We start from the raw sequence: 12,914 nt of genomic DNA on the forward strand, positions 1-12,914 counted from the left end.
TATTTTGACAGCTGTCCTCAGTTCACATTAAAAATATCTTTCTCTACATTTAAATAATTCATGGGTGTCATGTCTGTAGAGACAACTAGGTGTTAGTAAAATATGGTGATACCCTCATTAGATCTACACAGACAGAATATACCTGTATATCAAGTTGACAAAGAAGCATTCTACACCATTTCTGTCTCATCCATCACCAATCCAGCCACTAACAAAAACTCCTCTTGATGATGAGTGGGTGCACAGCCTTAGTGAAATTTTTGAATGAAGTCATTGCCTCTTTAGGCTTTTAAAATATTATTTATTGCAGCTTCAATTTCAACATTTTTGATGTCAAGTATTGTGGGATAATGGTACCTACTCAACAACATAAAGTTGTGTCATGCTGTAACATAGTTCCCAGCAGTATAAAACTAAATACATGTGATGGTATAAGTCTATCCACTTTTACATACACTGTGAGATTTTTACTTCTACTCGAGATTTGGATTTTAGTGTTTATAGTAGACATTGTTCTTACTGTCATATCAGCTGTTCATCTTTATTTTATCAGCTTTTTCATTCATGGTAACATGGTATACGGAACAGTGGATAGACTTGTACCACCTCATGTTGTTTTTACACTGCTGGGAGTTAGACTCCAGCATGCCAACTTTATGCTGTGGAGTGGGTCCCATTATCTTACATTGCTTGACGATGACCATGTATTGAAATTGCAATCTCAGCAATAAATAATATTTTAACAGCCAACTGCCATGACTTTATTCAGAAACACTCCACTTGTCACCCTATATCATCTATGCCTTTAAAACTCGACCACATGCTTTACAAGAACATTGGTTACCTTTTTGCTTGCCCTGAATTGAGGTATATCCTGTACCCAAAATCCCACTCCTCACAGTCTGGCACTCTCACAATCTGTGCAATTCCCAATTATATCTCCCAGACCCAGACCTATACTTCACGGATACATTCTTCTGTATATGGACGGCAAAGTGTAAGAATTTTCAATACATCCCACCAATGGCATCTACAGCAGTCCAGTCACAGTCATTCATTATCAAAGCAAAGGTGATGGTCACCGCGTCATGTACCATCTATGCTGCAATGTTACTGTTAGCCTTTCTATGTTGGTACAACAACTGACAACCTGTATAGTCAGTTGAATTGCCACACTGCCATACTCAGTGTTGTGGTGCAGTGGTAAGACACTGGACACATATTTGGGAGGATGACAGTTCAAATCCCATCTGACTATAAGGATTTAGGATTTCCACAATTTCTCTAAATCATTTAAGGCAAATACTGGGATGGTTCCCTCAAAAGAGGTGTGGCCATTTACAGCTCATCTGGCAACAATCTTGAAAATAATGAGTAAGATTAGTCAAGAAAGAAGTATATATTATTTGAATTTTTGCAGTGTACAAGTAACTGTTGTTTCTTTACATTACACAAGGTTTTCACATACCTGTTAAGCTCATGGTAATAGATAAACAGCATCTTTTTAGTATACCTGAAAGCAGGTAGCAGCTTTTATGATAATTTTATCGATCAGCTTATTTATGCATGAACTCAATGCAGTAGTCACCAGAGATGTGTCAAAAAGACTTGCACAAGGCAGCTGAACAACTCCAGATGGGATCTCCTGACCAATAGTGCCATTCACTCATGGATACAGTATCATGCAGCAATGAAGTGACATCTTATTGTTAATACCCTGTACAGGTTTTATTTCTGTTTCTCTTTCTTTGTGATTATCCGAGTCGTTTTACATTCCTGAAGGCTGCTTCTTCACGATGAGGTCTACAAACACTAATAAATGATAAAATTATTTTTTTATGACTTTTGTAAGTTATTAAGCCAAAAAAACACTATATTTCTACTGGTTATTTGATGAAATGCAATGACACAAAAATTGTGGTCCACAAATCAAATGTTTGGTGCTCCATCATCAATGAGTCAGTGGAAATATGACTCTCATCAGTCAGAACAGTGGCTTCTAGTCAAATCCTGCATGGAATCCTCTCTTTAAAAAAACTTTGTGCTGTAGTCAGCCAGCATTGTTGTAAGATTTTACTGCATGAGCTCACCTAAGAGGATGCCCAGTGCAGCACACAACAGACTTGCAGCAAGAGCACATGTGCTCAAGTACCGCATGCACAATGCCAACTCGGTACATCATGTATGTTCCGGGGGTGGGGGCCTTAAATGTGAGAATTCACTTGAAAATGGTGATATGACTGTGTATCAGGATATCATGGCAGCAAGTTGCAAACATCCAGCAGTTTGCCCAGAATTTCATGGAACAATCTGTACCCTGGGAAAGTTTTAAATTTTATATCTAGCAAATATATGATGAAGAATTGATGCAGTCTATTCAAAGGTCCAATACGTGGAAGAAGAGCGAAATTACTGATCACTGATGGCTTTATTAAGTTGCAGAGACAAGGGCAATATTCTAAAATTTGTTAAAATTGTGCTTCGTATTAATACTGCTGCTGCAAATTACATGATTAGCAGAGTGAGCGTAGTGCTCATATGACAGAGAATTCATTTCAGTTGATGTGAATCAGATTCTGTCTTTGTCAACATGTAAGTATATTATCTGCATTTAGAAGTGGCAGCAAGACTGTCTTCATTGTCTTAGGACTGCGTGATTGGTGTGACACAGGTCAAAGTGAACCGGCTGCAAAGATTGACCAATTTTTGATATAGTCTTGCCGTGTGTTGGCAAGAGCCACAAAACTGAAGGGTGGCGTTTCACCTTTGGAGGGGACAGCCCTCCTTAACTTAAGAGTGGACATAGGTACAGTGACACTCAAAGTGGATAAACATAATGGTACTGTGCTCACTGTGGGAGGACTATTATCAATAAGATAAATATTTTGGTATGTGATCAACATATCGCAAGATTGAGAAGTGATGGGAAAAACAGCAGAACTTCTGTCTGGCAGTTCTCTACAAAAGAACGTCATTAAGACATTTGAGACCAAATAGTTTAGTTCGACCTAGACTAGGCCAAGATCCACAAAGAAGATGCAGCTCTACATCCTATTGTGGCCAGTTTTGGAGTCTTCACTCAGTCCCATTGTAGGCTAGTATCCACATCATGTAAGAAATTATACTGATTTTGTCAGCAGATGCAAGTCACTTTAGCTGGAAAGTTTCACTTTTTACAAATGTGCCTCTGGTGGACTCACTACATTTCATCTGCAATAGCTTTGGGGCTAATGTTACAGTGTCATTAGAGCAAAGTCTCTCTGACATACATTTTATTTAAAAGAGAGCTTTTCAAAAAGTCTGACTGTCACCATGAGGATCCCTTTGTCTTGCCTGGTGGCCAAGCTTTTTATGGAATTTTTGAGGGGCAAGCCATCACCTCATCTATTTTAAACCAACTGTATATTGGTGATACATTGATGACACTTTCATAATTTGACATCATCATTTGAGCTGTCTCTGAGAGCTCCTTAAACATCTGAACTCCATAAGTGAAAACATAAAATTTACTACGGAGATGGAGAGAGAAGATTGATTGCCACTTATAGATGTTTTTGTGCAACATAAAAGCGATGGAACACTTCAACATTCCATGTTTCAAAAGCCTACTCATACAGACCTGTATTTACAAGCTACTAGTTTCCACCGTCCGGTGCAGTGGGTATTCTGAAGTCCTTAATCCACCGAGCCAAAACGGTCTCAAATTCCGATAATCTGCTAACAGAACTGGAACACCTACAAACAGAACAAGAAAGAGGATGGGGCCTTTAGAATGACTGCTTGTCTATTGTATACTGGAAATGCTTCTGCAAAAATAGGCAGAATTTTAAGAAGACAAAAGGTTAAAGTAATTTTTCATCCTCCTTTCAAAATCTCTCACTTTTGGGATCTGCCAAAGATGACTTAGAATTGCGCAAGGCAGCTGTTCACAGGATTCCATGTAAATGCAGCAAATCTTATGTATGGCAAATGATGCACACTGTTCAGGATCACATTGTGGAAAATCAGTGTCATACTCACCTCCTCCAAGCCAATAAGTCCACTATCACCGAACACTATATTTCTACTGGTGATTCGATGAGTTACAATGAAACAAGGATTGTGGCTCAGCATCAGTGAATAAGTGGTAACATGACTGGGTCCCTTATGAATCAGCAAGGCAGCTTCCAATGCCAACTGGGTACACTACACATATGCCGACAGGGTCTTGAATATGGGATCTCAGTGCATTTTCATCAGTATCCACCTATAAATATTTTGAATCATCAAACTGCATCTCAATGTGTAAATTATGATACTAAATATGGATGGGTGCAACTTGTTTACTGTTAAATTCTTAGAATCTTTTGAAATAATAATAGATTATATATACTGGTTAGTGTGAAGTTTGTGCAACTGTTTTCCCTCTCTCAGATGCACAGAGGCTTTTAGTTACTGAGAGTGAAATTTCTTGAATGTACTGCTCAGGTTAGATAACTGTAATATGTATATATACAGCATAACATGACATAAAGTATAAAGGAGCTCAGAGAAGTTAAAGAATGAAATGATAACTACAGAGAAAAGCACTAACAGGATTGTCAGGCTCAACATCTTCAACCATCAGAGAGATTACTATTTACACTGTTGTATATTTTTCAGTTAATAAGAAAATATTAAGCGATTTTGGATGTAATTATTTGGACACTGTGCACCAATCTTATTGGAAACAGTAAGCCACCACATGTCCCCATTCTTTGCTGAATTGAAATAGAAATTCCTTTATATCATCATAATTCAGTTCACTGATGTCCATATCAAATGTCACAGCATTATTGTTTTTTAGCTAAAAATTTTTGTCAATGTTTGCCGTCACATTTGACTGAGTCACTAACTGATGAGCATTAAAGTAACAGATCACTTGTGTAGTGTTCTGTAGATAATCTGCTGACACTGGACATTTATGTTTCATTGGTTTTTAAGTGTTCGACAATGTATGTATTACAAAAGTTTTTCTTTTTTTTTTCCAGGCACCAGATTATGGGGACATACGTTTGTCTGTGCAAGAACTCCCAAATATTGTGATTTTAGAGGAAGCCTTCACGATTGTGTGCAGAATAATCAACACATGGTATGTGAAATATTAAGTGAATATTCATTTGGTCAGGTGCCGATGGAATTTTTTTTCTAAATGTGTTCCACATATTGGATAATAGTGATAGTGATCCACCTGTAAATAACCAAATAGCAGAGCCACATTCCTCCCCTTCTTTCTGCCCATTCCTTACAAATGTGCCATTATCTGCTCCCCTTTTTCCTGACTGCCTTCCTGAAATTTAAGGTAGCTCTGAATCACGCAATCAAAGCTGCAGATGATATGGAATAAAACAAACAGCACTTGAATTGGATGTTTTAGACCCCTTATCAAACACCATGACTTGGCAACTCTGCAAACTGGGAAGTTGCCATTAGGAGTTGTAGTCTAATGATATGCTTCATTCATGTTGCACTGAAAACTATTAGATCTGGACTAATTTCCTGTGAACTCTTTCTGTAGTGCCTCTGAGTTCCTTGAAGGAGATCTTGCTTTCTAGCTTATTTGGTATTCTACTCACGTACATTGCTTATTGTCATGATATCTTCCAGTTCTGACTTTTTTACTTCCCTCTTCAGTACACCCCCCCCCCCTTCCCCCAGCATCTTCTGATCAAACCTTTCAACTACTTCTTTCCTTTTTTACAAGTTACTACCATTTCTTACTAACATTTTTTTTTTTTTCTATCCCTTCCGTAGCTTTGCACCTTATTCACATTTTTGAGGAACCCCTTACTATTTTGTTGCTTATTCTTAAGTAACACATTCTTAGGTCTCTCTTTGTGTAATTAATAGGCCAGCATCCTCCTTTTAGAGCTTTTGAAAGAAGTAGATGAACATGAACCATGGACCTTGCCATTAGTGGGGAGGCTTGAGTGCCTCAACGATACAGATGGCTGTACCGTAGGTGCAACCACAACGGAGGGATATCTGTTGAGAGGCCAGACAAACGTGTGGTTCCTGAAGAGGGGCAGCAGCCTTTTCAGTAGTTGCAGGTGCAACAGTCTGGATGATTGACTGACCTGGCCTTGTAACTTTAACCAAAATGGCCTTGCTGTACTGGTACTGCAAACAGCTGAAAGCAAGGGGAAACTACAGCTGTAATTTTTCCTGAGGGCATGCAGCTTTACTGTATGATTAAATGATGATGGCATCCTCTTGGGTAAAATATTCCGAAGGTAAAATAGTCCCCCATTCGGATCTGCAGGCGGGGACTACTCAAGAGGACGGCGTTATCAGGAGAATGAAAACTGGAATTCTGCAGATCGGAGCGTGGAATGTCAAATCCCTTAATCGGGCAGGTAGGTTAGAAAACTTAAAAAGGGAAATGGATAGATTAACGTTAGATATAGTGGGAACTAGTGAAGTTTGCTAGCAGGAGGAACAAGACTTTTGGTCAGGTGAATACAGGGTTATAAATACAAAATCAAATAGAGGTAATGCAGGAGTAGGTTTAATAATGAATAAAAAAAATAGGAGAGCGGCTAAGCTACTACAAACAGCATAGTGAACACATTATTGTGGCCAAGATAGACACGAAGCTCACACCTACTACAGTAGTACAAGTTTATATGCCAACTAGCTCTGCAGATGATGAAGAAATTGATGAAATGTATGATGAGATGAAAGAAATTATTCAGGTAGTGAAGGGAGACGAAAATTTAATAGTCATGGGTGACTGGAATTTGAGAGTAGGAAAAGGGAGAGAAGGAAACATAGTAGGTGAATATGGATTGGGGGAAAGAAATGAAAGAGGAAGCCGTCTGGTAGAATTTTGCACAGAGCATAACTTAATCATAGCTAACACTTGGTTCAAGAATCATAAAAGAAGGTTGTACACATGGAAGAATCCTGGAAATACTAGAAGGTATCAGATAGATTATATAATGGTAAGACAGAGATTTGGGAACCAGGTATTCAATTGTAAGACATTTCCAGGGGCAGATGTGGACTCTGACCACAATCTATTGGTTATGAGCTGTAGATTAAAACTGAAGAAACTCAAAAAAGGTGGGAATTTAAGGAGATGAGACCTGGACAAACTGATAAAACCAGAGGTTGTACAGAGTTTCAGGGAGAGCATAAGGGAACAATTGACAGAAATTGGGGGGGGGGGGGGGGGGGGGGAAATACAGTAGAAGAAGAATGGGTAGCTCTGAGGGATAAAGTAGTGAAGGCAGCAGAGGATCAAGTAGGTAAAAAGACGAAGGGTAGTAGAAATCCTTGGGAAACAGAAGAAATATTGAATTTAATTGATGAAAGGAGAAAATATAAAAATGCAGTAAATGAAGCAGGCAAAAAGGAATACAAACGTCTCGAAAATGAGATCGACAGGAAGTGCAAAATGGCTAAGCAGGGATGGCTAGAGGACAAATGTAAGGATGTAGAGGCTTATCTCACTATGGGTAAGATAGATACTGCCTACAGGAAAATTAAATAGACATTTGGAAAAAAGAGAACCACTTGTATGAATATCGAGAGCTCAGATGGAAACCCAGTTCTAAGCAAAGAAGGGAAAGCAGAAAGGTGGAAGGAGTATATAGAGGGTCTATACAAGGGCAACGAACTTGAGGACAATATTATGGAAATGGAAGAGAATGTAGATGAAGACGAAATGGGAGATATGATACTGTGTGAAGAGTTTGACAGAGCACTGAAAGACCTGAGTCGAAACAAGGCCCCGGGAGTAGACAATATTCCTTTAGAACTGCTGATGGCCTTGGGAGAGCCAGCCCTGACAAAACTCTACCATCTGGTGAGCAAGATGTATGAGACAGGCGAAACACCCTCAGACTTCAAGAAGAATATAATAATTCCAATCCCAAAGAAAGCAGGTGTTGACAGATGTGAAAATTACCAAACTATCAGTTTAATAAGCCACAGCTGCAAAATACTAACACGAATTCTTTACAGATGAATGGAAAAACTAGTAGAAGCCGACCTTGGGGAAGATCAGTTTGGATTCCATAGCAATATTGGAACACGTGAGGCAATACTGACCCTACGGCTTATCTTAGAAGCTAGATTAAGGAAAGGCAAACCTACGTTTCTAGCATTTGTAGACTTAGAGAAAGCTTTGGACAATGTTGACTGGAATACTCTCTTTCAGATTCTGAAGGTGGCAGGGGTAAAATACAGGGAGCGAAAGACTATTTACAATTTGTACAGAAACCAAAAAGCAGTTATAACTGTCGAGGGGCATGAAAGGGAAGCAGCGGTTGGGAAGGGAGTGAGGCAGGGTTGTAGCCTCTCCCCGATGTTATTCAATCTGTATATTGTGCAAGCAGTAAAGGAAACAAAAGAAACCAAAGAAAAATTCGGAGTAGGTATTAAAATCCATGGAGAAGAAATAAAAACTTTGAGGTTCGCCGATGACATTGTTATTCTGTCAGAGACAGCAAAGGACTTGGAAGAGCAGTTGAATGGAATGGATGGTGTTTTGAAGGGAGGATATAAGATGAACATCAACAAAAGCAAAACGAGGATAATGGAATGTAGTCGAACTAGGTCGGGTGATGTTGAGGGTATTAGATTAGGGAATGAGACACTTAAAGTAGTAAAGGAATTTTGCTATTTGGGGAGCTAAATAACTGCTGATGGTCGAAGTAGAGAGGATATAAAATGTAGACTGGCAATGGGAAGGAAAGCGTTTCTGAAGAAGAGAAATTTGTTAACATCGAGTATTGATTTAAGTGTCAGGAAGTCGTTTCTGAAAGTATTTGTATGGAGTGTTGCCATGTATGGAAGTGAAACATGGACGATAAATAATTTGGACAAGAAGAGAATAGAAGCTTTCGAAATGTGGTGCTACAGAAGAATGCTGAAGATTAGATGGGTAGATCACATAACTAATGAGGAGGTATTGAATAGAATTGGGGAGAAGAGGAGTTGTGGCACAAATTGACAAGAAGAAGGGACCAGTTGGTAGGACATGTCCTGAGGCTGTAACGTGCGCGTTTGGCACACAATACTCATTAAAGCCTGTACTATGGTGAGTGGGGTTCACCTTGCGAGACAGGATTTTTGTATAGATATTGACCGCGTGTACCTGAATGGTGGCAAATCAGACTTACACTCACTCTGTAATAACAATGATACGTCAAGCACGTCCGAAATGCAGCTACACGTCAGGACGGACAAGAAACAACACAGAAGATGCTACCAATTTGTTAATAATACGGTCGCCAGCCTAATTAGGCATTAACTGAGTTTCTTTCCTGTACAAGTTGGTGTATATTCATGCAAACCATCACGTAGTAACACTGCATAATATAGTAAATTTTAGAACCAGAAAATCTATTGAACTGATAGTTTCACATTCTGTACTGATATGGAAAAACCATAAATACATAACACTACACTATAATGTATACTACAAAACTTCGTACTGTCTATTGATCTGATTAAAATCGGGCATAGGTTACCCTAGAAATAGTAATTTCAAGCCACAAACAAAATGTCAATTTTAATAAAGATAAAACACTGATAAATTTTGGCTTTTATATTGACTTTAACTTTTGCTGGTCAAATCAGTTCAAAACACTTCAGAACTCAAATGAATAAAAAAAAAGGGGGGGGGGGGACGACAGACCCTGAAACTGTTATGATCACTATATAAAAAAAATTAATTACCGACACCATTATGCGCTCAAGATTTCCAATATATGAGTTACTACTCTCTTGATCTTATTTCCTACTCATTTAAATACCTTTATATCTGTCTCGAAATAATTAAACTTCATTACTAATTCAATATTAAAGTTACCCTCCAACTTTATCAGACCTTCGTTATTCATTTACTGGTTCATTAACAAAACAGTTCTTTAAACACCGTTCTAACATAGTTAGGTCTGCAAGTAATTATTATTAACACAAAATTTCATTTTTCATTTCGGGACACTCAGATTGCACAACATTTGGAAAGGACCCTATCTAGGTTAGTTGTGAGGATAATTAAATGATAGGAAAGTTCTGGTAAAATTTAAGTTGTTATTGAACAGTATGGAACAAAAGTAACACTGGTCCATACGAATACAGTACTAAAAGTTTCAACCTGTTCGTATCGATGCGGCGGTTGGCAGGCGGCGAGATGGCGAGGCACAAAGCACACATACAACCACAGCTATGGCTCTTGACGTATCGGCACTTTATTTCTTCATAGCATCGCAATACTTTTCCCTTTAGTGCCTATGGAATTTTGCCATGCTGTATGGGCGTTGGAACGGCATACCCGAGGCTCAATGAAACTACGTCTTCCAGGAGAGCCTCCTCACTCCAGAACGTGTTGCTCAGACCAATGCCAAACTCCCAACTACTACTGCTGAGCCCGTTGTGCCGTGCAGCGCCCATGTGCATTTTCCCGCGCTTGCCTGCCATCCACCTTTTACCGCTCGCTTACAGACAGGGTATTCACCCGAGGTTTTGTATTCTACATATTCTAACACATTGCCTACATGTGGACCAGATGCACAGTTACAATTTTAAACATCTTACAATAGTTTCAACATTTGTTACATTTCAATTCTATTACAATATTGCTTGACATTTGACATAAACATTAATATTCACATTGAAAATTGTTTACAGTTTCCTTAACATAATGGCATGAAACAAAAAAGAATTGAAATCAGAACATCAGTTACTCAAGTTTAATGAAAAATCAGATGGAAAAAAAATATTATTTATATGTACAATAGTACAACGTCGTTGTTGTTACAAGGCATCAAGGGATCACAAATTTAGCATTGGAGGGCAGCGTGGAGGGTAAAAATCGTAGAGGGAGACCAAGAGATGAATACCTTAAGCAGATTCAGAAGGATGTAGGTTGCAGTAAGTACTGGGAGATGAAGAAGCTTGCACAGGACAGAGTAGCATGGAGAGCTGTATCAAAACAGTCTCAGGACTGAAGACCACAACAACAACAGATGAACATTCCAGTTAACTTCCTGCAAGTTATGCTTCTAATACCTACAGAAAATTATTTTTATTTATTTCTTCCCAATTGTTTCTATGTTCTTTTTTTTAGTTTCTACATAAGGAACTATATATCTCTCTTATCAGTGCCTGTTTTTAACAGATTACAATGATTTTCTTGGAATTATTTTGTCAGTTGTTTTCATTATTTGCAGCAATAATTTAATATTCAGTAAGGAAATTGCATGCTACCACTTCATGAAGAAACTGTATGCCATTTTCATTTTACTCTTTATTTTTAATTGCTCCTTGTGAGACACAATTCAGTTATTGCTGAACAAATAAATTTTTTGAGTTGTTTTGTAGAGAGACTCCAGTTTTTGCTAATTTTAAACAACTGACCCCTTATCAGTTGAATTGTTTATTGATGACACAACAGCCAAATAAAGCTTGGGAGAAAAACATAGTACCCGTTGGTAGCAGTCATATACACACAAAAAAGAAGATAACAGAAGAACAGGCTATATAATCTAGAGCCCCTTCGTCAGGCAAAATGACAGCTTTACATAAAACAAATTGTCTAAAGATTAGGTGATAAAGTCTTGGGTTTCAAGTCGGTAGCCACACAAACAGGACATGGTCAATTAATACTCCTCTTGCAACAAAATGCTATCAAAATTTACAGTTTGAATATTTATAGCTGGCTGTTGACATGTTCAGTGGAAAGAAGTATTGTGAGTAGAGATGTGGATAAAAAAATGGACATAGTCATAAAAAATGAATCCACATGTGGGAATCAGTAATATGTTGCCAGACTGTTGTTGGAATATAAGTTCTCAGAATTATGACAGTAAACCTCTCAATCATACATAATGCGTGACTGATGCTATCCTCCATCAGCGTACTGGGTTGGCCTCAGGTGTCTATGGACTAGACTGGACCTGTACTTATCCTCTTTACAGGTACTGGGAGCTGCCAAATTCCTTATGGAAACAGTTCAGTGTGGTGTGTCAGTTGTATCAGTATTCATTTGTTCCAGAATCATTGGCATTACATATCATTGCTCACTTTACAATGAACTCGGTTTCCATAAATCACTCACAAGCAAAGACAAAATTTTTCAGCCAAGCGAAGCTCACTTTAATGATTTTTGGTGTAGGTCAAATTTCTACCTTAACCTACAGCTGCAACTAATTATAATACTGTATTCAAGAAATAATGTGATTGTATCCTCTGTGTAGGTTAAAAATAAAAAACAGCGATAGACCATAAGCGTCGGCAAAGACATTAATTATGAATATGCGGTAAGGCACAGACAAATGGGGGGGGGGGGGGGGGAATCATTCATTTTTCTTTGTACATGATATTGTTTTTTTCTGTCTCATATGTAGAAGGATGATTAAGATGTAGTGCTTAAAGTATGAAGTATTAAGAGTGTTATGTATTCTATGGATGTGTGAATAAGAGAAGACTTAACAACAGCATTAAGTATTTTTATTCATGTGAACTGTGGCCCAGTAAGGAGGATTTCCTCCATTTTTGGTCATGCACTAGTGTTCTTGAAGTCAGCCACCTGCATCTACAATTGTAATGTAAGAGAGGAAGTCCGAATAGCCTAAATTCGTACAAGCAGAACATGTGAGTGGGGTTTGTTAGTTATTGATGTAGTAAGAAATTTCTATGACATTGTTATTAGTCATAAAACTAATTGTTTGTATTTTCTGTTTGCATGAACTACAATGGGGAGCATGTAAAGCAAAAAGGCAAAAAGTAAGGAGAAAATTTTTGAAAGGAATAAGAATTAGACACAGGTTATGTAAAATTTTTCATAGTAAGTTTTTTTTTTTTTTTCGGCGCAGCATGGTTACTCTTGGTAGCGCCTCTTTTGATGTAGACAGAAACCTTTTCCCCATTATTGAATTTTGTGG

General features: G+C 38.1%; 1 protein-coding gene across 1 annotated transcript in view; it reads left to right on the top strand.

The window, feature by feature from the left end:
* LOC124798490 (trafficking protein particle complex subunit 13) overlaps positions 1-12,914 on the top strand; it is a 208,252-nt gene that overhangs the window by 156,603 nt on the left and 38,735 nt on the right. Inside the window, exon 8 of the mRNA XM_047261928.1 lies at positions 5,010-5,110. Coding sequence (XP_047117884.1) covers positions 5,010-5,110 — 101 coding nt within the window. The remainder of the gene's footprint in view (positions 1-5,009; positions 5,111-12,914) is intronic.

The sequence above is a fragment of the Schistocerca piceifrons genome, chromosome 5, assembly GCF_021461385.2.
Source record: "Schistocerca piceifrons isolate TAMUIC-IGC-003096 chromosome 5, iqSchPice1.1, whole genome shotgun sequence".
NCBI lineage: Eukaryota > Metazoa > Arthropoda > Insecta > Orthoptera > Acrididae > Schistocerca > Schistocerca piceifrons.